General features: G+C 34.8%; 2 protein-coding genes and 1 pseudogene across 5 annotated transcripts; 1 reads left to right on the plus strand and 2 right to left on the minus strand.

The window, feature by feature from the left end:
* Positions 1–58: 58 nt before the first annotated feature.
* LOC107431646 (NADPH-dependent thioredoxin reductase 3) lies at positions 59–5441 on the minus strand. Of its 2 annotated transcripts, none has more exons than XM_016042618.4 (10): positions 5117–5441; positions 3816–4023; positions 3588–3693; positions 3157–3422; positions 1905–2184; positions 1594–1701; positions 1127–1213; positions 860–964; positions 472–602; positions 59–302 (listed from the first exon to the last, which is right to left on the minus strand). In XM_016042618.4, exons 1-10 carry the CDS (start codon positions 5334–5336, stop codon positions 242–244), a joined length of 1572 nt encoding a protein of 523 aa, XP_015898104.1. In that variant the 5' UTR covers positions 5337–5441; the 3' UTR covers positions 59–241. The 2 variants fall into 2 exon arrangements, with proteins under 2 accessions (XP_015898104.1, XP_015898103.1); XM_016042617.4 differs by having other exon boundaries at positions 5102–5439.
* A 406-nt stretch (positions 5442–5847) lies between these two features.
* On the minus strand, positions 5848–9927 carry LOC107409206 (SUN domain-containing protein 1-like). 3 transcript variants are annotated; one of them, XM_048464973.2, is made up of 3 exons: positions 8638–9923; positions 6929–7125; positions 5848–6329 (listed from the first exon to the last, which is right to left on the minus strand). In XM_048464973.2, the coding sequence occupies exons 1-3, from the start codon at positions 9709–9711 to the stop codon at positions 6326–6328; spliced, it is 1275 nt and encodes a 424-aa protein (XP_048320930.2). In that variant the 5' UTR covers positions 9712–9923; the 3' UTR covers positions 5848–6325. The 3 variants fall into 3 exon arrangements, with proteins under 3 accessions (XP_048320930.2, XP_015872126.3, XP_048320931.2); XM_016016640.3 differs by lacking the exon at positions 5848–6329 and having other exon boundaries at positions 6615–7125; positions 8638–9922; XM_048464974.2 differs by lacking the exons at positions 5848–6329; positions 6929–7125 and adding an exon at positions 7160–7412 and having other exon boundaries at positions 8638–9927.
* Positions 9928–11010: 1083 nt separating this feature from the next.
* Positions 11011–14157, plus strand: LOC107431612 (oxysterol-binding protein-related protein 1C-like; annotated as a pseudogene).
* The last annotated feature ends 11626 nt before the right edge of the window (positions 14158–25783 follow it).

Genomic DNA, 25783 nt, shown 5'->3' on the forward strand with positions numbered 1-25783 from the left:
TCTCTTGCAAGTACCCTGCCACACTTTTTATTTATTTATTTAATTTTAAATGAACTGATAAAGGAATGGTAGGATTTGAAATTCCAAATCCGTACTAATGCATTGGGGACTCGGCATTTGGAATTTACAGCGTAGTTTATCAATACAAGATGTCACTGGTTCATTCTAAAAATTGAAGGCATTATTTAACAAAATTGAATCACAAAATCAGGCCAAAGAAAACAAGAATCCTAAAATACTCTTATTTATGTGCTTCAATAAATTCTCGATACTCCCTCTTCATTTTGACCCCCGATACAGTCCTACAAAACAAGAATATAAAACAATTAGTGGCAGCCAAACCGCTTCCTTTCCAGTTGGAAAGCAAGTTCCTAAAATATGTCTTGGATAAGAAACAATATTGGGCAGAAAATGGCATGAGATGAGAGAGGATTAGAGAAAATAAAGTACGGAGCATAGAAGAAAAACAACCTCAAATTTTCCTTGTTTTTGAAAAATTGAACACACGGTGTACCCATAATACCAGCTGCTTCTGCTATTTCTGGATCTTCCTCAATATCAATTTCAACAAAATGTACATTTTGATCAAACTCGTCAATCACCTGCCACATGCGAAAGTTATTAAAAAGAGGTTACTGCATTCTATACGACGCATCAACATGAAAATAGACAGATATAGAAAAGCATGTGTTTCTCCACACGATGAGAAGTTAACACATAAAATTGGTTTTTCAGCATGTCATCCCAGATTTGTGTGGCCACCTCCAAATCACATGAGAGATCATACTCACTGTAAGAGTTGATAGTGGCATCGAGATTTAACGTCCCGCAAAAGTGAAACAATTTTTTATTTGCATACCTTACTAAGAATTGGCTTCAAAGTCCTACATGGACCACATGTTGGAGCTGTATATAGTACACATATAAGCCTTGGACTTTCATGGTACAACTTACGCAGAGCATACTGGAAGAAAAACAAAAATAATAATAAAAAATTAAAAAATTAAAAAAAAAAATAAGGAAAGAAATTTTATGAGATTTGAACTAATAAAACATATCAAACTCTCAATAAATAATAGAACACAATATTCATTATAATGTAACATCAAGGACGAAGAAAATACACCTGCCCCTTATGTTTTGTAAGAGTAATGTCAAAACCCTCCTGAACATCCCTCTCTGTGAGTTCCTTTTTAACCTCCTCAGTTTTGGGCTGTCAAAAGTAAAATTTATGAGGCCAAGTTTTAAGGACATTCATAGATCCCGGTATACAACACAGCTTTGAAGTTTCTGTGATGATTCATATGCATTTAACATTAATGTATTAGAGGAGAATAATTGAAAACCGATTCAGTGCATTATAATTTTTCAGATAATAATAAAATTTCTCGACAAAATGAGATTTGCACTTTTCATGTTATTTAGTTATCAAAATTTTGTCTTAAAACCATAGTAACATTAAGCAATAGCAGTATCCAGGGTATATATCTGATAAAAAAAATTATTTATATAAACAAATTTGGACGTACTGAAAAAGCCCAAATATCTCTGAGAAAGCAAAACTAATAAATACTTACACAAGAAGTTAAATACCTGGTGAAATTCAATGAGGAGATTTTCGCTCACAAGATATCTCTCAACTGATAAAGCAGCAATGCATCCAGATCCAGCAGCAGTTACAGCTTGCCTCCATTCATGATCCTATTGAGCCATCAAGAAATAGAATTACAAATAATTATCTTCCTGCTACACATTACGGTGGACTCCTTTTTTGGGCAAGAATGCGAATGGACTTAAGCAGAAATATAATTCCCTGTTAAGCATTCCTTGTGTATATGCTTAACATGTCTGCAGACGCTAAACTCAGGAAGAAATGGAAAACCATTAACTTTTGGTAGGATTACCTGTACATCCCCAGCAGCAAATACACCTTCAACTGAAGTCTTGGCACTACCCTCCTCCACTAAGACATAACCAGAACTGTCAAGCTGAACTTGGCCTTCCAACAACTGGCTATTTGGTGAATGACCTATGCCATAAAATAAACCCTTTGCCTCGAGCACAGATTCCTCTCCAGTATCCACTTTTCGAACTAAAATGCCAGACATCTGACCCTTCGTATTGCTTACAACATCCACAGTCTCTGTATTGAAGTGCACCGTGATATTCGGATTGTTGACCACTCTGAAACATTCGCGATAATTAACCTGTTAAACAAACATTCAGGGAGTTGAAAACTCACATACAAATAGTTCATTAGTATACACACCACCATCAAGGTAGCCAATCAGAAGACAGAAAGCTACAAATAAGCACCATATGAAAAAATTTTTCTGCAGTTAAAAAGTTGACGACACAATTTAGAATGCCCAAACAAAACTTACTGATAAAGGCAAAGGATACTGCAAGTTAAGAAGGTTCCAAACTCTAAGTATTGCCATTATATAGATATTACACATGTTAGTAAACAATTTTTATCCAGCAAAACATTCAGATTTGGAGAAACTGATAATAAGTGTGACAAGTCCATGATGTGCTCATCCACATAATGTGGTTAAAAGCAAGTCATTTATATGAATAGGTCTTCCATCACATAGATAGTGTAAAAAAAAAAAAAAAAAAAAAAAAAAAAAGAAGGCACACACGCACGCAATGCGAGTGCACACACACACACACACACAATATAATCATTGATTCAGAATAAGACATTTTAGCAAGAAAACACCAATTCTCTACATCAATTATGATACATATGCCATACGTTAGGAATAAAGGAAAGGCAATATCAACTAAAGGAAATTTATATAATAGAGAAAATAACAAATAAAACAGTAAGGTGAATATGCATCTGATGGAAAACAAAAGTTGCATACATATAGCTTCAGCTGAGAAAGGTTCCACTGTTATCCTTAATGAACAGGAAGAATCATTGAATAAAATTATCTACAATTCTCTCATTTTTCCAAGGGAGAAGGAAAAAGAAACCAGGAAACAACAAACCTTCATGTGTACATAGGCAAATATAACTATAATAGAAAAAGACTAAAGATTTCTGAAGAAGAGAGGATATCCATACGCATCTAAGCTACTTCTATAGACAATGATACAAGCACAATGTGGGTATGTCATAATGAAAGATTACATCAAAAGGTTCACCTATCTTGCATTGCTTTGGAAGCCCTAAGCTGATCCCTGCGTACAAGTAAATGAACATGACGAGCATATTTAGTTAGGTACAAGGCTTCCTCTGTGGCAGTATCACCCCCTCCAACCACAGCAAGAACTTGTCCCTTGAACAATGGTGATGCACCATCACAAATTGCACAAGCACTGATTCCCCTACTCCAAAATTCATCTTCACGAGGTAACCTGAGCCTTTTTGCTGTAGCTCCAGTAGCGAAAATCAGACTGTGGCACTTAACCTGAAATGCAAATGCAAACAAGAAAACTTCATAAAAGTATAAGAACAAAAATAATAAATAAATCAAGGTCATTACGTTTAAACAAAACATATGGCTAAAATCAAATTTATGCAATTACATAAAAATATATAATAAAAAAAATACTTTTTCAAACTAATATATCACCTTACGTTCACTACTTTGCACTGTAAAAGGATCATTTTTCACATCAATAAATTCAACATCTTCTTGGAACAATTCTGCTCCCCAGCGCTCAGCTTGCCGTCGCATCCTAGATAAATTACAATGTCAATAATTTTTATCTGCTAGTCTAATAGAAACCAAAATCTCATACATATAAAATTAAAATAAAGGAGATGAGAGGTTTGATTCCATATGACTTCTATATTTTACCTGTCCATTAAATCTGGACCAGTTACTCCGTCAGGAAATCCTGGGAAGTTCTCCACTTCATTTGTAGTCATCAATTGTCCTCCAGGAACACCACCTACTTGATAACCCTCAAATACTACAGGTTTCAAATTAGCTCGAGCTGCATATATAGCTGCTGTGTATCCAGCAGGACCTGAGCCAATAATTACCAAATTCTCGACCCCATTTGCTGCAAGAATAGACCGATCCTAATTATCAACATGCTGAAATAACACCATATATTTCCAACAATTATCACAGAAAGTGAACAAAACTAATAGAGCAGTTTAAAAGTGAATTGCAGCATAACCCTTTTTTTTATTATTATTATTAATTGCAGTATAACCTAAACAAGAAAAAGAAAATCTTCAATTCCACACCAGTTCATTCATGGTGGAAAGAAATTTATAGGAAATTACACACATATGTCAAATATCTTTCAAAGTAACAGATTCTTGAAATCCAATCTCAGCTCCAGCTTAAAGCTTATGAGCGACAACTAGAACACAGAGAAATTGTAAAATAAAAATGCAGCTTTTATAAGTAACCAAATTGAAGTTCTTATCATACTCTAAATAATAAAATTTTAGAATCGTTTAATATTCAATTTGACAATTACAGTATCAATCTTCCTCCGACAAAAAAAAAGACCTTCATAACCAGATTACGACACTCCAACTATATGGATTCCCACTGTATAAATTTTAGCCACTTTAGCAATAAATTGTTTTTCCTGTATTTGTTTCCAAAAGTTCACGTATGCTAAATGTCGCCTATTTCACAAATCAGACCGAATTCAGAGTGTCAACTACAATTTCATTCGGCACAAAATAAATTAATAAATTTTCCAAACCTAGGGATAGAGAATGTAAGTCCTTGCATAGTTCATCCGAACATTTTCCCATTAATACCTCCATATTAGAACATTTCCTCAAGCATTCTACAAAGCCCGTTGCCATCGAAAGCGAAAATCACATTCAAATTTAAGTTGCCAAAGAAAGCTATAATAGAAAAAACAAATTCCAAAATGCTACCAGACTCAGCACCTAAATTAGTTGCTTCGAAGCTTCATTGCATAAACAAGTTGGAAAAGAATCAAAATAAAAAATAAAATAAATAAAAAACTTGTGACTCATTGGATTTACCGCTCTGTTGCCAAAGTTTAGCATATATATACATGAGTATATATATACGTATTTAGATACATAAATACATATACAGATAGATAGATAGATAGAGAGAGAGAAAGAGAAGAGAAAGAGAGTTACGTGTGCGTGAGTAACCTGAGGAGGAAGGAGGTGCCTCGGAGGAAGCTCTGAGACGAAGAGTGGAAGAGCGAGCTCCAAATGAGTGGTGGAGATGGAAAGCTCGTCGGGGAGCTGAGAAGCGTCTGAGGAAGATGAGACTGCCAGGAGGAGGAAGAGCGTTAGGAAGAGAAGTCATGGGGAGTCGGTGAGTCGGAACGCTCCCGATTCCGATTCCTATCTTCGCACTCGCAGCCATATGTTTCAGACCATACAATGATAATGGACTGTGCAGTTAAAAAGCTCTCCTATTCTGTTTTTGGGGGGCTCTGCCTCTCTCTCTTCGTGGATATCTTTACCCGCGTGGCCTGCAATTGTAAATAACTCGCTTTCTGGTCCGGTACAAATCAAATATTTAATTTTTTTTTCTTTTAAATACTTCTCGTATTAAACGAAAGCACAACAAATTCCTTCCTATATAACTACGAAAATTTGTTTTTTATGAGTTTTTTTCCCTTAAGAATATTGTTTGTCTAACAGTTTTTTTTTTTTTTGTTTTTTATGACTTTTAGTTACCAAAAGTTTTAAAAGAGTTCAATTAATTCTGTAATATTTTTTTATATGAAAATGACGAAGTAACAAGTGATCGAATCCAAGAATAATGATGAAAAATTAATGCTTGTCTGAATTTTAGTGCAAGTTTTATATGAAAGCCAAGATTTGAGATCACTTTCATGCATGGCTTTCAGGATGTTTGAGAGACCATTGAATTAAATAATTTAATACAAAAGAATACAATAAAAACATATTCAGAAGCCTTAAATTATTCAACAAAACCAAAAATATGTAGGATATAAAATTTTGAAACAAAGAAGAAATATGTAGCCGGACATGTTGGGAGCTAATGAAGGCGCGTATATTGGTATTTAGAAGAGGTGCGAGTGGGGATGGCAGTAGACAGGTTGAACGCTGTCAAAGTTTCTATATCTGTAGGTCCAAGCGACGCCAAGGAATAGAAAACGTCGATCATAGCGTAGACGGCGAGAATGACATCATGTGGTTGAGTCGTCGAGAGCATGAGTCTTAGACCGTTAGATTTGTAGAATCTGTCGCAGTTGACTATTGATCTAATCTTTAAAAGGCCACCACCAGGCCTTTTGCAAACGACGGTCTGACCCACCCCTTTTTGGATAACAGTTCAAATCTTCTTCTTCTCGCATACTTTGAAGCCCAAACGCAATCACTCTCTCACCTGTGTTATTGTTTAGAAGTAGAAGCTACTGAACAATGACCAATTGACCATGGAAAATAAATTGATAGATAAATTATACCCAAAAAAAAAAAAAAACTTTAGTCCTGCTGAAGTTTTACGCCTCTCCTACCTTTCTGTTTTCAAGTTTGTTTTGTAATTTTCCACAATGTATAAAGGGAGAAATTGTAAAACCAAACCAGACAGGCTTTCATTTGTTAACCACTGAAAATATTCTGTTAACCGTTGAATCAACTGTCTAACTCCTACTTAATCAACAACCACCCATAAAATACACATTCATTTACTAACATTGAACATAGAACTAGAAAACCTTACGTACATGCGCTTCACAAGTCAGTATCTACTAAGTAGAAAATTTTGAGTTTGAATATTAGATCTAGAAACAGAAGGGAAAAATAAATGAAACGAAAATATGGAATGTATGAAAAGTAGAAAACAACTATTCCAACAAGGGGGTACATATGCAACTTCAGGACTGCATTGGAATCATGGAAACAGAATCAGGTTCATGTCCATGCACCCTCAATCGATAGATGCAAGTATGAGAAGAGCTTCCATGGTTGGAACTGAAATCAAACCTTACTGTATCAACAACTCCAGTGCCTGCTGAGTCCAATACTTGGAAGGTCTGTGCGTTGCTCTTCTCAAGGTCATATGTAAACTCAGTTAAAAGAAACATATTAGCTGTATCATCTGGAAAATCAGTACCCTTCCCTTGCAGCCACCCGGAAACCCGGCAGTTCTTGGGCGCACTGGATCTGTCATAAGCGACACTCTGCCCAAAGAAACAGTTCAGTACATTGACATTATTCAATATAAAGACGTACATAGATAAGGGAGAAAGAAAAAAAGACAACACAGTCACCATGGGGATGTGATAGAAATGGCTTTACCCCTCTTCTTTCTTTGTTACTATATTTTCTTTAAATGCAATAGAACTCCAGTACTGTAACAAATGTCAGTTATGCAATATAGGCCAAATATAACAATCAATCAATAAAAAAGAACAAACCGGTTTTGTCCCAATCTGACAAGATTAAATTCCAACTTGCAGCAGCATAACTGGACACAGATCAAGTAGAAACATCAAAACTAGATGACAAGTTTAGTGTTAATATGACGATCATCAACTCTCAACTTTAACTCTTAAATACTCTCATTTAGTTTAGTGCTATCAAGGCCAAGTTGATACACTTTGTCCCCTAAATGTTAGAAAAGAAAACCACATATCTACAATGCAATTCTTGGCACTAAAATTGCTCCCCTACCCTGTGAACCTTCATTTGAATCACAATCATAAACAACCTGACCTCGAGAACCCAACTGCCACCACCTTCTAATATAGATATGGATGAGACTCATCCATCCTACCCATCCATAACAAATACAACTTCTTGAAATTTCCCAGGTATCCAATTTTCTTACCATACTTATTACTCAAGGCAGCAGTGGTTTGGTCACTAGTATTTCTTAAGATTCCAGTTACTTTCATGCCTCATGGACCAGATTACAGTGCTAGATAATGTTTCTTAAACACTTTAAGAGAAATGGCCGCATAAGACAAACACTAAAATTTATTCATGTTCCAATTTTAAGTAGAGTGAATTACCCCCAATTATCTAGCAAAGATAAAACACACCCCAAACATAAGCACTACAAATTACATCCTGAAGCAATCCAATACATGTTCAAATCATCAAAGTAATTCATATTTGATATAAATCTCAACTTAAACACCCAAAGCATCCAACATTACATTCAAAACAAAAATGCAGTAGCATAACTGAAAAACTTCATCAAAAGTTGCTCCTGTAACTATTGCCACCGGGGATACCTATTGCAAACCTAAAACTAAGCCTAAAATACGTGTGGCCTATCCATGTGACCGTGTAGAGATGATCCCAATCATCCACTGAATACAAGTACAAAATTGTTTTCGTACTAGATCAACTTGCCAAAAAAGCTAGTAATTTATTCCAACCCTGAATATTCCTAGTCAACAGAGTTGCTACTAATTATCAACACATCTTCAAATAATTTCCTATTTAATTTATAGATAACTACAACTGTGAATTATTAACTAGATTGCCATAATTGCATACAGTTGTTTGATATGTCAAAGATTGAACAGATGTTAAGACACAAACCCAACTACTTCAATAAATAATCTATTGAACCAAGTCTATTGCAATGAAAACGATAGGAAAGATTGTAAAACAATGTTTGTTTAGGGACAAAAGACCATATTTTTTAACGTTGAAATATTGCACCAAAAGAAAAGAATCACCTTTGCGACATGTTCCAACGTAACAGCTTCTGGGATGATTGCCGCGCGCAGTCTAATTAGAACAAATCCACTGCTTCCTTTCAACGGGAAACATTGGCCTGGCTCTCCAAAACTCGGTTTCAACATCTTATCCGCATCATTATGAACGCCTTTTCTCGCACTTCTCAGAAACCAATAACTTCCCTCCCCCCCCAAATGTGGTTCAGAGTGCTTGACTACCATGCCTCCAGCGCTAGCCAGAGCATAGTCCACCATCCCAAGCCCATCTGCGGCGTGCTTCTCAATCTCCATCCTGACAACTTCCCTCGCATACGCCTTTATATCATCCAATGTGACCTCCTTATCACCATATCCACCATTCCTAGCCTCCTTCAAGTCCTCGTAAATCTTGTCGAATTCCTCCTTGGACAACCAATTGCCAGTCCTCAACTCCTCCACAGTCCTCTCCAACCGATGACTCCTGGCCTCCAATTCCTTCAACTGTCTCTCTAAAACAGCGTCTTTATCATCAATCTTCTTCGTTACTTCCTTCCTCAGAGCACCAACCTCGCTCTCGATCTTACGGTCCACGACCTCCACCTGCACTTGTATCATCTTAGCGGTGGTCTTCACTAACGCTTCCATTCCCGCAATACGGCCCTCAAAGTCCGTGAAGGCCACAGAGGAACCACCGTCACCGGACCGAAGGGCGACTTTCCGTACCATCTGGACCAATCCCACAAGCACAAGGAGAAGAAACAAATTCTTGGTGAAGACGCTGAGGACGGTGAGCCAACGAGGCCTGGTAGGGACGGGTTTACGAGAACGCCGGACCGTGGGCGGCGTGACGGCTGAATTGGGTGCAGATTTCTTGAGTTGTACTGCTTCTCTCGAAGAGCGTTCGAGGAATGCTTCGCCTCTTATGGAGTGATTGCTGAGATCTCTGCCATTAGCCGTGGCGGTTTTATCATCGGCGGACTTAGGTTGGGGCAGTTCGGCGGCGATCAACTCAATGTTGGATTTCTTCTCGGAGGCCAAGACGGGTCTCCGCCGAGTCGTCGGGTTCGCCGTGATAGATACGGTCGAAGCTGACATTTGCTTCTTCTTCTTCTTCTTCGTCTTCGCCTTTGCTCTGACTCTGTGGTGTCTGTTAGGAAACCCTAGAAAACCACTGACAATGAGGGAATTGGGAGAGAAGAGTCTATATTATGGTTTGCCTTTGGCGGGTAGGATCGGAACTGAGAAAATTGAGAGAGAGAGAGATATATAAATATTTGGAGATTCGACTGGGTGGGCAAAATCTAGTCAAATCTATTAATCTCTCAAGTTCAATTTACTTTTAGCAAATTTGAATTGATTTGAATTTAAAATATTATAAATTATATAAATTAAATTTATTTGAATTGGATTTAAAATATTATAAATTATATAAATTAGATTGGAAATCTAATATAATCTAAATAATATATTATATAATTAAAAAATTATATATTTTTTTATTTTTTTATTTTTATATATAAATTTTAATATTTTTTTATTTTTATATATTAATTTTTAATATATATAAATTTTTTTACATTCCTAAATTTTAAATTGATTTTTGAGGAAATAAATTTTGGTGAATGTATTATTATATATTATTTGTTTTAACAATTTTAATTAGATTTTGTAGGAGTAAGATGATGATATTAATACCTGCTACTTGATAAGTACACTATATGTATCATTTGCTATATTTTCTTTTTTATTTTTCATTGTAGACTATGTTGTATTATTCTAATTGTATTTTATGTTTGGATAATTATAATTTATTATTTATATTTTCTATTTCAAAATTTTTTTATTTGTATTATATATTTATAAATTAATAAATTTCAAACCGATCAATCAATCCAAATCAAACCGATCATAAATGATTTGGTTTGGTTTGATTTAGATTTAATATTTTAATGATTTGATTTGGATCGCATATTAGAAAAATCGATAAGTATGAATTGTATTATATTTCGGTTCAAAACCGAACCAACCCAATCCATACCCACCCCTAGTTCCACCGCTTTCCAATCAGAGCATTCAAAAATTGAAATTAGAAATGGGAGCCCAAGAGGCATGAAACAGCGCGATGGTTTGAGCGCTTTGTTTGAATCTCTCTCTCCGTGGTCCATTCGTTAAAGGTGCCTAAGGGCCTTATGGAAAAGCATTGATACCTATCATATTTGGGTCTAATTGGGCCTCGTCAAGCCTCAAAACAGTTTGATAGGTCCATTTTCATGGCCCAATATAATGTTCCAAGCAGTTGCATACAATAAATTTAAGGGCTATGTTTTTCTTTTCGAATGTCATCGATGGTGTAATCAAAATATTAAAATTCTAATGGGAAATTTGGCTTAATATCCTCTTTTAAAAGGCTGTAAGGATATTTGGCCTTCTCATCTCAAATGTTTTTGTTTTGATGTTTAATTTTTCAATATTCCTAGATTACCCTTTTCAAATATAAAAGAAAAGGAAAAAAATTAATGAGACGTATTCCATTTTTTCTCTAACCTAGACAAAGCACGAAGAAAAGAGGAAGAGAAAGTGAGAGAGAATTAAGTCGTTGCTAGCGATCGGAGGTAGAGAGTGGTTAGCACCATTTGAATCGAAGATGGAGAGACGCCACCTCAAGTCACCGATTGAAGATTAAGGTTCGCGACTTTTCGGAAATTGGCAGTGGTTGTGTGGCGAAAACCTGATGGAAAATGCTTTCGCTTATGGACCAAAGTGAGGGCACGATCAAAATTCCAACACAAAAGAAGCATTTCGGGTGAGTTTTCATTTCATGAAAAAAAAAATACACATAACTTTTTGTTTCTGTCCCCATTTGTTGTCTTTCCTGTTCTTCTTTTCTCTTTTGTTTCTGAGATTTTGTCTGAACCATGGCAATTTCAAGCTACATTGTCCCTGGATATCTCTTATAATTTCTCATCAATTTCTCACTTGAATCGGGTATTGCTTCAAAAAATTTTCAAAACCCATGCAATTAATTTTTTTTTTTTTTTGGTTAGGGCATGGAAATAGGAAAAATTGTGATTTGAAGCTCAGTCCAATGGGATTTCTTATAAAAGGAGGTTTGGTGAGCCTTCAAAAGCAAACCTGCAGTTCTGCTTCAAAAAAATTTCATACTAGGAGCGCTTTGGCTAGTTTTATATAAATCATTTGTATTTAAAAGCTAGACACAATGTGGTATGCATATTTCATCTTAAACATAAATGCATATATCATACTCAAGCATTACTATACATAATTTGAAAAGGAAAATTGATGACATTATTATGGTATGTCCTGCAGTGACAATAAAAAGGATAGCTTTATAAATTTTGGAGAGAGCAATAGGAGTTATTGTGAGAGAAAAGGAAGTTTATGCTTATTTTTATGATATTAAGACCAGTAATTATTTTCACCTAAAGATGACTACCTCAACCAAAACAGTGTAGAATATATAGCTGGCAATAGCTGAATTTAGCGTAATCCTCTATAGAAAGTAGCCCTGTAAGTACTAGATTATGAGGGAGGAAAAGAGGAAGAACAAATGGTATCTAGGTTTAATCTATCTTATATACTTCCTTTAACAAACTCTAGACATTCAAAACCTTATGCATACATACTGATTATTCTTCATCTTTTTGGTGTCAGGTCAGTCATCATCTAATGATTGTTGCTTGCCACTGTGAGGGTGAAGGATGGAAATTTTGGGGTGATAGCAATTTGAAGAGTAAATTTTAGGGTCATTCAATTCAGCTTGATCATGTTGTTCTTTTAACGGTGGAATTTGACGACAGAGAAATTTTTCAATGGAGTAAGGTAATGACTAATGATTTGACTAATATTCCCCTTTTTTTTTTTGGGGTTAAAAAGAAATATTTTTTATATTATTTATTCTTTGTTGTGTTTCTGCTCCTTTTTCTGCCAGGTTACAACATCAATTAACAACCTTATATTGGGAAAGCTCTATTATGACCACTGTGGTACAATGCGTATACAGGGGAATCATAACTATTCTTGCAAGCTGAAATTCAAGGAGCAATCTATCATTGACCAATATCCTCACCAGGTATTCTTTCTTTATCTTTTAATTTTCAAATGCTTTACTTGCATATAGTTTTATATGGATATTTGGAGGTCTACTTGGATGACTGAAAAAAAGCATGGCAATTTTTTTTCTCTAGGAACGTAATTTGGGATAACTTCTTCAATTTTTGGTTTATTTCTTTGTGGAATGAGATATAATTATGTTGTTTAATAACTTTAATTTAATTTGACTGAAATTATGGTGGCTATCAAATTATTGAAATCTCTCTCCATATTTGTTGACAAAGGATTTATTTTATTTTATTTTATTTTTTTGAAAGCCTAATATATAATAAAGTCTGGACAACCTATAATCCCATTATATTGGATATATAATTCCTTTAGTTTCTGAATATGATGATACCAACTTCGAATCCTCCAAAGGGGTTGGAGTTGACAGCAATATAAATTTTTGTTAGTTAATCCTTTATGGGAGTTGAAGTTGTCTGCAAGAACATTATGTATGGATTATGAGAGGTGGAGCATGAATCATTTTCTTACCCCTTTGGTTTTATTTTGCTTCTAGAAGAAAGCTGTTTTTTTTTTTTTTTTTAAGGAAATATATCAAACCAAAGGATTCTATTTTTGGGTGAACAGAATGGATTGAGGGTATAGATTCTGTTAATAAGTACGATAATATTGTTAACAAGTTTAAGGATTGTTCTTTTAAAACTATTGCTGTTTTCTTTTTCGGTCAGGTACATGGTTCAGTTCAAGATAGAAATGGAAAAATGATAGCAATACTATTTGGAAAATGGGATGAGAGCATGCATTATGTGGATAGAAATTGTTCTGGGAAGGGAAAAGGATTGGAGTCTTGACCTGATGCCCAGTTGCTTTGGAAGAGGAGCAAGCCACCCCAGTTTCCTACAAGATATAACTTGACGCGCTTTGCCATCACCATGAATGAACTCACCCCTGGGTTAAAGGTAGTTTCGATAACTTCATTACTATTACTTAACGCCCTGGTTTGAAACACTGCATTGGAACATTTTTTCTTTTTCCCAATTGCATTTTTAGCATGGACATGAATTGATGACAAGAGATTTTAGAACATGCAAACAAAATAAAATCACTCAAGTGCTTTTAATTTTACTATTGTGTGGGTGGATAAGGACTTCTTAATCCTGATTTTAGTTGTAGGAAAAGTTGTCCCCTATAGATTTAAGGCTCAAGCCTGATCAAAGGTATCTAGACATTGATTGCTACAACTTTTTATTGATTGCTACAACTTTTTATCCCTCATCACAGGTAGCATACATTTAAGTAACCGTTGTTGTTAAATTATTCACTTAAGTTATAATTTCCTAAAGCTTGTATCCCGAGGTACATAACAACATGTTGATTATTATGTTTTCTTTGCAGCTTGAGAGTCAATTGGCTTCTAGGAAACCAGAAAAGAATCAAGCTCTACAAAGTGATGCGTCTTCTTAAACAGCCAATGAACGAAATTAAAGTCTTAATTCAAGTTGTTTTGTTTTAATTATGTGCTCTGTCAAAACATCAATCTCATTTTTCTAAGACATTTTTTTATTCCTATTCTGGTGTTTTCTTTTGCAGTCATCGGTGAAGTATGATATTTTTGTGAAATGAATTTCCTTGTTCACTTCATTGTCTGGGTAATTATCGGCTCTAGTTTTAGAATTTAAGTTTAGGATAAAGAAAATAAACTAGAAGTAGAAACCAAAAGCCTGTTAAGGTTGTGAGGTGATGAAATTTATTGGAAATTAACAAGTCGTAAATTAAAGAATGACTGCTTTTAATATTAGAGTAGGAAACATCTGATAGTTTTTGCCATGCTAAGTTGTTTTGTTTTTTCTGAGTCTACCATGAACTCGATTATCAATTCACAATTCTTAAACCTTTTTAATTACTTTAGGAAAGGTTGCCATAGCTAGAGGAGCTGCAGCACTAATACCGATTAGTGTCGTCGGTAAATTTTATTGGTAAATTATATGGGTAGGCTCATACGAAATTATGATAATTCAAAATTTTTTTGATGAAAACCATCGGTAAGAGGTGTCCATGCACTTGCTGGAAAAATTACCTATGGTTTTCATCAGTAATTATTGATGGGCTGTTGGTATTTTCCATTTGTCCAATTTTTTTTAAAGCAAATCATCACAATTTAATCTGACAATTTCGATAATGTATTTCCATCAAAAACATGCTAAATATAACTTTATTAATGATTTTAAACATCATAATTCATAAAAGGTTTGGAAAAGGTGAGAAAATTACAAACAAAGTTGCTTAGAGATGGGCCATCGGTAATTATTGATGAAAACCATTGGTAATTCAATATATGTCTCCATGTCATCGGTAATTACCGATGGGCCATCAGTAATTTCCATTTGTCCAATTTTTTCAAAGCAAATCACTACAATTCAATTCGACAACTTCGATAATATATGTTTCTACCGAAAACATGCTAAATATAATTTTATTAATGATATTGAACAAAAAAATCTACAAAAGGTTTGGGAAAAGTGAGAAAATTACAAACAAAGTTGATTATCAACAGCCCATCGGTAATTACTGATGAAAATCATTAATAATCCAATAAAGGTCTCATGCACTTGCTGAAAAAATTATCGACGATTCCATCAATAATTATCGACGGTTCCATCAGTAATTATTGAAATCCTATGGGTAATTTCAATTTGATGATTTTTTCAGAGTAAATCACCACAATTCAATCCGACAACTTTGATAATATGTGTTTTTACCAAGAACATACTGAGTATAACTTTATTAACAATCCTCAATAAAAGAATCCACAAAAAAATAAAAAAAAGGGAAATTTTTAAATAAAGTTTATTACCGATGGTGCATCGGTAATTACTAATGCCAACAGTTTCATCGGTAATTATTGAAACCCCATCGGTAATTTCAATTTGCACATTTTTTTAATCTGACAACTTCAATAATGTGTGTTTCTACTAAGAACATGCAAAAACTAACTTTATTAATGATCCTCAACAATACAATCCACAAAAAGTCTGAAAAAAGTTAAAAAATTTCAACCAAAGTTGATTACCAATGGATCATGGGTAATTACCGATGAAACCATCAGTAATCCATATTAGGAGTCCATGTGGTTGCTGGAAAAATTATCGACGGTTTTATCGGTAATTATAGAAATCCCATCGATCATGCTCGGCCGCCGTACCTCTTGATAGGACTACCAACCAACAGTACCATTCAACCGAAGGACTATAAATCACTCTACGCTATATTAAGACAATGGGGGCATGTTATGTGGTATGCATGTGTTATGCAATGTAGTAAGGAATGCAATTAGTAGCTCAACCCCGTAACATGTGTTTTGGCATAATAGATGTTGGTTTTATGTGTTGTATTTTTGGCAGAGTCATCTGTCATATTGTGTTTCTAAAATATCATTCTGTGTTCATTTTTTTGTTCAGTTTTTTGTAGTTTCTTACTGCTTCATGGATGCTATTACTGCCCAATGGTAATTACCAATGTATCGTCGGTAATTGACATTTGTCCACCGTCGTAAAAGAATCACCACAATTCCATCCGACAACTTCAATCGTGTGTGTTTCCACCAAGAACATGCTAAATCTAGCTTTATTAATGATAACTGTTGAAAAAATAAGAGAACAAATGACATTAATAAGTGAAAACATTCAATTTGTCCTTGCTAGAAAACTTACCGTAGGTTTCATTGGTAATTACCGAAACTCCTATGATAATCATATTTTTATGCCAATTTGAGAACTTTTTCAGAACTTTTAAGGTTGTTTCTCTTTAGGATCATTGAAGAATGTATATTTTGAATGTTTTTGCATTTAACACACATTAGGGGACTTGTGGGGGCCAAAAAATTGGTAAAATGTGATAACCATACGGGTTTCGGTAAATACCGATGAAACCTACAGTAATTTTTCCAATAACTACAAAGTGATTACCGTAGGTTTCATCGGTAATTGCCGAAGGCCCTATGGTAATCCAGAACCAAAGGACGTTGCTCGCCATTAAAACAGCAATTGAAGATCTACCAAAACCATCAAGTGGACCAAAATTGAAATCCAAAACCAAAGGACTAATTAGGAAGCATACCATATTCCCAACTATGGCTCCTAAAGCCCCAAAGAGAACATTCAATTGCTTCTTCGACCTCCTCGATGCAGATTTTTCAAAAGAAACATTGGCGAGCAACGTCAAAAACTTAAAAACACCCACAAATCCTAGTAGAATCGGAACAAAATCACCATTTACTAAAAACCCAGATTCTTCCGATCCACCATTCAAGTATTTCTAAAGCAACAAAGAAGAAATAACCAAAAGTGAGAAGGTAAAAGCATTCTGATACTCGTAGAAATAAAGGCGAGATTGAAGATGGGCATCGTCGAGCATTAGCCTGAAGATCTGAGCATTGCTTTCATCGAACTCAAACTTGTTGTCCTTGGATTTGGTCCTCTTTCTAATTTCAGCATTGGTTTTGGATGAAAACCCAGAAGTTGAATCGAAGGAGCCACAAAAGGTTTTCTTGTATTAGATCTAAAATAAAGGACATCCAAGTCATTTAAAATTCTTTTAAGGGTGTAATAGATATTAAAGGGCAAAACATAAAAGTCCATCAATGCAAGGGTATATATCGTCATGGCCCTTCTAAAGAGTGCATTGGGCCAAATTCTCCTATTCTTTTCGGAACTGGGTCGATGCCTATCATATTTAGGTCTAATCGGTCATATTCTAGCACCAGAATAGTTTATTAGGTCCATTATAATGGCCCAATACAATTTTCCTAGCGGTTTATTATTATTATTATGATTGGTCTATTTCTAGGAGTTTATTATGCATATAGTAAATTTCAAGGGAGGGAGATTTTTTTTTTTTTTTGGGTGAAGCTTTTGGGGGCCTATTTATAAATAATAAAATTCTATTTAATTCAAGGGATAAATGGGCCTGGTCGAGACCCTTTACAGCTTAATTGGGCTCATACACTATATTCTCTATGGTGCCTTATGGAACTAGGTCGATACCTGTTTATATTGAGTCTAATTCGGCCCATTACGCCTCAGGACAGTTAATAGATCTATTGTGATGGCCCAAAATATTAAAATTCTAATTAGGAAATTCAAGGCACAATGGGCCTGATGGAGACCCATTACGGCTTCATTGGACCCATGGTGCTCTATGGAACAGGGTCAATGCCTATCATATTGGGTCTAATTGGGGCCATTCGAGCCCAGAACATTTAATAGTTCCCTTCCATGACATACGGCAATTTTGAGGGCTTTTTGGTTTTTTTTTTTTTTTTTGGGAGGCTATTAAGAGCGTATTTAAAAATATTAAAATTCTAATTGGGAAATTCAAGGCACAAATGGGCCTGAACGAGAGCAATTACAACTTAATTGGGCCTCTACTCTATACTCCCTGTGACTTATGGAGCTGAATCATTGCCCATCATATTTGGGTCTAATTGGGCCAATTCAAACCCAAAGCAATTTAATAGGTCCATTGTGATGACTCAATATAATATTCTTAGCACTTTTTTGAGCAATCAATAAGTCTTGATGGCTTGAATCAAATAAAAAAAGAAATAAAAATAAAGTCTCGATGTCGTTTTTTTTTTTTTTTTTTTTGGGAGGCTATTAAGAGCGTATTTAAAAATATTAAAATTCTAAGGGGTATTTGGCCCAATACCCACCAAAATTAGAGGTTAAGGATATCTATCCCTTCTTTCTTCAGTTCTTTTTATCTACCCTCTATTTCCTATTTCACCCTTAATAAACTAAAAAAATTCTTTATTTTCCTTTCCTCCTTCCCGAAAGCCATGCCTGCACCTCTGCTTTTCCTTTTTTCCTTCTTCCTCCAGAAAATCCACACACAATCCTTTGAAAAGAAAAAATCCCTGCTCCACCTTTGCTTTCCTTTCCTCTGTGAAAAAGCATCCCATAACTCTCCATGAAAAAGCATTGAAAAAGCATTGCAAATCCTATCAAAATTCTACAGAATTGAATTTTTATAGGAAAAATAAAAATATAGCCATAGAAATCTAACAAACAAACAAGAAAAAAAAAACTAAAAAAAAAAAGGAAAGAAAGAAAGAAAGGGAAAAAAATAGTCTTCTAAGCCCACTTGGGGGCTGACGCTGCCATCGGCGAAAGGTCGTCGGACGTGGTGGTGCTGGCGGTAGGAGAGCTGAAAGGGTTGTCGGACGTGGTGGTGATGGCGGCAGGAGAGCTAAATAGTGATTTCAGTAGACTTTTTTTTCCAATTAATTTAGAAATCTGCCTCTAATCGGAGAGTAAAAATTTGGAAAATCTTTGTGCTCCATTCAAGTTAGGGGAAAAAGAGCAAACTCTTTCATTAATTTTTTTTTCCTTTTCTTTTGTTATTTTATAAGGGTAATCTGGGAATATTAGAAAATAAAAGGACAAAATAAAAAAATTTAAAACGAGAGAGGTAAATATGCTTGGAGCCTTTGAAAAAGGGATCTTGGGCCAAACTCCCCAAATTCTAATTGAAAAATAGGGAATTTGGCCCTTTACTCCTTCTCTTTCATTTTTTTTTTTTTACCCTTTAATATCAATTATGACCTTAAAATAATTTTAAAAGACATCCATATCCTTTTACATTAATTTCCAATTTATTTCCACGAAAAACTTTTTCTTCACCCCATCCCACATCATATCCCACACCACGAAAAATCCTTTTAACTTTTCAACTAAAAAATAAAAATCTATTTTTTTTCTATTTTTTAATCCACTTATAAGCATCATCAGTTATTTTTATTTTTTTTTGTTTATTGCTGTGTGTGATGTATATATTGTGTGGATTTCATATTTACATCAAATACTTGGAATTTTAAGAATATATAACATTTTTTGAGTACAATGTGATATGTTTAGGAATGTGAATCACTTTATTGATGTTTAAAACTGGTTAAAAATTTGAAATTTATGTTGGATTAAGGTTTTTATATGGAAGTTATTAAAATCTAAGTTTTAGGATAGATTGACACTGGGTATCAGTAGGAAATGAAGAGACGAAAAAAATGGGACCGGTTTGGCCTGAAACGGTGGCCGGAGGTGGGAGAAAATTCCGGGTCGGAATTCGGGTACGAGACCCGGTTCGGGCGGGTTCGAGCCGACCGGCTGGAGGTTGAAGGAGAAGTGAACGACGTGTCGTCTGTTACTAACGACATGTCGTTCGGTTGGCCAGCCCATATGATACGTCGTCCTAGTAAGACGACATGTCGTTAATTATAAACGACATGTCGTTTTTGTGCGTGTGTAACGAACCACTTGCCGTTTTGCTGATGTAATCGATGACGTCAGCCCTTTTTTTTTTTTTAATAAAGAGTTTTCGGGTTCAAAAGGAGAAAAAAATATGGAGTTGATTAAGGTTTATAGTTTGGTACAAGCTTAAAAATTAAAACTGATATAAATTAATTTTGGAAGTGATAAAAAATGTGGAATTGGTTGGATAAATAAATGTGTTTGATCAAATTTTATGTTATTTTAAGTTGTTTATACGTAGTTATATATATATACATATATATATACTTTAAATGTAGATGAAAATGATCAGCATTGGCAATTTAAATTGAAATGGTTATTTTGTATTGTTTAGAATTATATAAACTATGTATTCGTAATTTAGGATTATGGTTATTTATATATGCATACATAGTTGACTATGTGGCTAAAGGTAGTTAAAAATTTATTAATGTTGTCAAGTTACATTTATAGGTTGTATTTTATAATGGCACCAAAAAGGAATTTGCGATCTCAATCAAAGAAGGGAGTTAAGAAGATGCAAACTAAGAGATGCGGTGGCAGCATATCAGCACCCAACTCTAAGCGTCGACGAACTACTAGGCAACAATCCAAAGCTGAGAAAGAAACCACCAAACTTCTAGGGCACGTTCCACTCTCCTCTTCCTCATCTGAGATGGTAAGTTTTATATTCATTTATGTAGTTTGGTGCGGTAAGTGATAATACATCTGTCGGTATTTATTCATGAATGTTATATTGATGACATTTTATATTGTATCTATTTAATTATTTGGCAGTCATCCATCAAAGGCCGTTATCCCATATGGGAGGCATCTCGAAGCACATATTCATGTGATTCTACACTTTGTAGCTATGTGCGTGGGAAGTCACCCAAACTTAGCGTGCCGTAGTGGAGATGTGATTATGGAAGTCTATACATATATTTAAAAAAATTCTGACTAAGTTTCCCAATTTGTGGATAATGACGTTACGTTCTAATTTTCAGGTGTACATCCCTGTCAACAATGGAGGCGCCCATTGGTTGGCAGCATGTGTGGACTTGAAGGCTCGACATATTGATTTATACGATCCAAATATGGGAAATAAATATGTCCAGAATAAAGAGTTGGACAATGCGAAATGCCTTAAGTATATGCTGCCTTACCTATTAAGATATGGGGGATATTACGAGAAGAATCTGAAAGTGCTTTCCACTTTAGAGCCATTCATGATGACCATGATCAAAGATGCACCCTGCCAAGATAATGGGTATGAATGTGTTATCATTTCCAACCAATTCTATTGCTGCTGTTTAATTGTGCTTACGTGTGGAAATTCACGTGGTTGGTTTTCATTAATGCTATTCTGTAGGGGTGATTGTGGTGTCTTCGCTTTAAAATTTATTGAATACAAGAGCAGTGAGGAGAACCTTTTATTTGGCTCGGAAGACATTAGCTTGTTTCGAAAAAAATATGTTGTTGACTTGTACTTTAATAAATTTTCAATGTAGATCGTATATTTAATATTATGACATCCTATATTAATGGTATCTTAATATGCAGAATCTAGCTTTAGTAATTATAGCTGTTGACAAAATAAGAGAAAAGAAGACCTTTGGTAGTGATAAAAATTCAAACAAAGATGATTACCGATACGCTTTCGGTAACATCAATTCACATATTTTTTGACTCCAAAGAGTCCACTAATGCGTGTTTCCGACAACAACATGCAAAATATACGTTCATCACTGACCCTAAATAGAAAAAACCCCAAAAGTTTGGAAAAAGTTCTCAAATTGGCAAAAAATTTGATTACCATAGGTTTCATCGGTAATTATTGAAACGCCAGTGTTAATCGCATTTTATCAATTTTTTGGCCCCCAAAAGTCCCCTAATGAGTGTCAAATGCAACAACATGCAAAATATACGTTATTCAATGATTCTAAGGAGAAAAAATCCCAAACGTTAGGAAAAAGTTCTCAAATTGGCAAAAAATACTTGATTACCATAGGGTCTTCGGTAATTACGGATGAAACCTACGGTAATCCGTTTAAACTGGCTAGAAAATTTACCAAAGATTTCATCGGTAATTACCGAAGGCTCTACAGTAATCACATTTGACAACTTTTTTGGCCCCCACAAGTCTCCTAATGTGTGTTAAATGCAAAATATATATTCTTTAATGATTCTAAGGAGAAAAAACCCCAAACGTTAGGAAAAAGTTTCCAAATTGGCAAAAAAACTTGACTACCGTAGGGCCTTCGGTAGTTACCGATGAAACCTATGGTAATCAGTTTAAACTTGCTGGAAAAATTACTGACGATTTCATCGGTAATCACATTCGAAACGTTTTTGGCCCCCACAAGTCCCTTAATGTGTGTTAAATGCAACAACATGCAAAATATACATTTTTCAATGATACCAAGAAGAAAAAATCCCAAACATTAGGAAAAAGTTCTCAAATTGGCAAAAAATACTTGATTACCGTAGGGCCTTCGATAATTACCAATGAAACCATCGGTAATATTTCCAGAAAGTATAAATCTATTACCGTAGGTTTCATCGGTAATTACCGAAGGCCCTATGGTAATCAAGTTTTTTTGCCAATTTGAGAACTTTTTCATAACATTTGGGGTTTTTTCTTCTTGGTATCATTGAAAAATGTATATTTTGCATGTTGTTGCATTTAACACACATTAAGGGATTTGTGGGGGCCAAAAGAGTTGTCAAATGTGATTACTGTAAGGCCTTCGGTAATTACTGATGAAATCGTCGATAATATTTCCAGCAAGTTTAAACTGATTACCATAGGTTTCATCGGTAATTACCGAAAGCCCTACGGTAATCAAGTTTTTTTGCCAATTTGAAAACTTTTTCCTAACGTTTGGGGTTTTTTTCTCTTTAGAATCATTGAAGAATATATATTTTGCATGTTTTTGCATTTAACACACATTAGGAGACTTGTGGGGGCCAAAAAAGGTGTCAAATGTGATTACTGTAGGGCCTTCGGTAATTACCAATGAAATCGTCGGTAATTTTTCCAGCAAGTTTAAACTGATTACCGTAGGTTTCATCAGTAATTACCGAAGGCCCTACGGTAATCAAGTGTTTTTGCCAATTTGAGAACTTTTTCATAACGTTTGGGGTTTTTTCTTCTTGGTATCATTGAACAATGTATATTTTGCATGTTGTTGCATTTAACACACATTAAGGGACTTGTGGGGGCCAAAAAAGTTGTCAAATGTGATTACTGTAAGGCCTTCGGTAATTACCGATGAAATCGTTGGTAATTTTTCCAGCAAGTTTAAACTGATTAACATAGGTTTTATCAGTAACTACCGAAGGCCCTACGGTAATCAAGTTTTTTTGCCAATTTGAGAATTTTTTCAGAATTTTAGGGGTTTTTTCTCCTTAGGATCATTGAAGAAAGTATATTTTGCATGTTTTTGCATTTAACACACATTAATGGACTTGTGGGGGCCAAAAAAGTTGTCAAATGTGATTACTGTAGGGCCTTCGGTGATTACCGATGAAATCGTTGATAATTTTTCGAGCAAGTTTAAACTGATTACCATAGGTTTCATCGGTAATTACCGAAGGCCCTATGGTAATCAAGTTTTTTTGCCAATTTGAGAACTTTTTCAGAATTTTTGGGATTTTTTCTTCTTAAGATCATTGAAGAAAGTATATTTTGCATGTTTTTGCATTTAACACACATTAGGGGACTTATAGGGGCCAAAAAAGTTGTCAAATGTGATTACTGTAAGGCATTCGGTAATTACCGATGAAAGCTTCGGTAAATGTTCTAGCAAGTTTAAACTGATCACAGTAGGTTTCATCGGTAATTACCGAAGGCCCTACGGTATCAAATTTTTATGCCAATTTGAGAACTTTTTCAGAACTTTTGGAGTTTTTTCTTTTAAGGATCATTGAAAAATGTATATTTTGCATGTTTTTGCATTTAACACACATTAGGGGACTTGTGGGGGCTAAAAAATTGGTAAAATGTGATTACCATAGGGGTTTCGGTAATTACCGATAAAACCTAGGGTAATTTTTCCAACAACTACTAATTGAATGCTTTCACTTATTAATGTCATTTTTCCTCTTACTTTGTCAACAATTATCATTAATAAAGCTAGATTTAGCATAGTCTCGGTGGAAACACACACGATTGAAGTTGTCGGATGGAATTGTGGTGATTTTTTTACAACGGTGGACAAATGTCAATTACCAACGATGCATCGGTAATTACCATTGGGTAGTAATAGCATCCGTGAAACAGGAAGAAACCTACAAAAAACTAAACATAGAATGATATTTTAAAAACACAATACGACGGATGACTTTGCCAACAAAGCAACACATAAAACCAACATCTATTATGCCAAAACACATGTTAGCGGTTGAGCTACTAATTGCATTCCCTACTACATTGCATAACACACGAATACTGCATAACATGCCCCCATTGGATTAATATAGCGTAGAGCAATTTATGGTCCTTCAGTTGAATGGTGCTGTTGGTTGGTAGTGCGATCAAGAGGTACGGCGGCCGAGCATAACGGCTGCTGTGACCAATCTGTTTGCATCCCCTGCATCTATATTGAAGATGCTCCTCTCCTTGAGATTGAATCCTCTTCTTTCTTGGTCTTCCTGACTGTTTGCCAATCTTAGGCGGAAGTACAAGCTGGTTTATGACATCATCTCGAGCATACCACTGATATTTATCTCCAAGTGGATATATGGTTTCTGAATATGCGTCACAGAGTGAGTCAACTTAGTAATGCACCGAGCAAAGGATATATGGAGAAATATGTCAATGCTTACATGCTTCAATTGCATGGACACAAGGAAATCCATCAATGTCGAATTCCTTACATGAGCATGTCTTATTTTCTAAGTTGACTACTCCAACAAACATGCCATAGCCAAAAATTTGAAACTCGTATAAGTTCAATGGAATAACACGTAAGCCTTTGGCATTATTTGAGCACTCTTGCATGATATTTTCCAACCAATTAGTAACAAGAGTTTGCATTGTAGCTGCGTTATTTCGACGTTCATACCCCTTGTTGATTAATTCTTCAATCATGTCTGCAAACAAAACAGCTCAAAAACATTACAAACTCTAGTATTGCCCTTCCTCCTCATGATAATTATAGCAGACCATGCCTTCTAACGCAAGGAAAAAAAACTGCTAAATTATAACAAAACCAATATAATATCAACCAATATAATATTAAACACAGTAATCACATAATAAAAGCATTAAAAGTTAACTAAAGACTATAACTGTGGATATTTAGATATCATAAAACATTAACAGCAAGTAGACTTCTCATATAAAACATTTAATATGTCCCCAAGAAGATAATAATCATCAAATGCGGCTCCTACCATGGACCTACCAATAATCCAAACCACAACAGCTGTGGTCCTTGTGGTCCTTAAAATTTAAATAGAAACCTAAAGTGAAAGAGCTTCATGATATCATAATATGCTGACAACATAAATACAATTGAGTGAATAATCTTCCACCAGTTCCTTTCACCCTAAAGAGAAAAAAGTCCATCCCACATAACAAATAGCAGGGAGGATTGAGCATTTCTTAAAAATTAACAATGTTTCAGAATATGTGACAAATAAATTGCTTAATTTTTAAAATCCTAAAAACTAGTTATTAAGTGCACAGGAGAAAAAAGTTTCTTAGATAAAGGTGGAAATTTTGTGGTTCGGTAAAATAAAGTAGAAAGCTAAAGCATAGATATTAATTTAAACATTGTTATACAGATAATGAGGATCCA

The sequence above is a fragment of the Ziziphus jujuba genome, chromosome 11 (assembly GCF_031755915.1).
Source record: "Ziziphus jujuba cultivar Dongzao chromosome 11, ASM3175591v1".
Taxonomy (NCBI): domain Eukaryota; kingdom Viridiplantae; phylum Streptophyta; class Magnoliopsida; order Rosales; family Rhamnaceae; genus Ziziphus; species Ziziphus jujuba.

Bases quoted from the DNA above. Each gene is read 5' to 3' on its own strand.
- LOC107431646 (XM_016042617.4), bottom strand. From the start codon at position 5,336: ATGGCTGCGAGTGCGAAGATAGGAATCGGAATCGGGAGCGTTCCGACT. The intron at 2,185-3,156 runs GTGAACCTTTTG...CGAATGTTTCAG, and splicing joins TCCAAAGCAATGCAAGATAG to AGTGGTCAACAATCCGAATA. The intron at 1,214-1,593 runs GTATTTAACTTC...TACTTTTGACAG, and splicing joins TCCTCATTGAATTTCACCAG to CCCAAAACTGAGGAGGTTAA.
- LOC107409206 (XM_016016640.3), bottom strand. From the start codon at position 9,711: ATGTCAGCTTCGACCGTATCTATCACGGCGAACCCGACGACTCGGCGG. The intron at 7,126-8,637 runs GTGATTCTTTTC...TTCTTTGGGCAG, and splicing joins CGTTGGAACATGTCGCAAAG to AGTGTCGCTTATGACAGATC.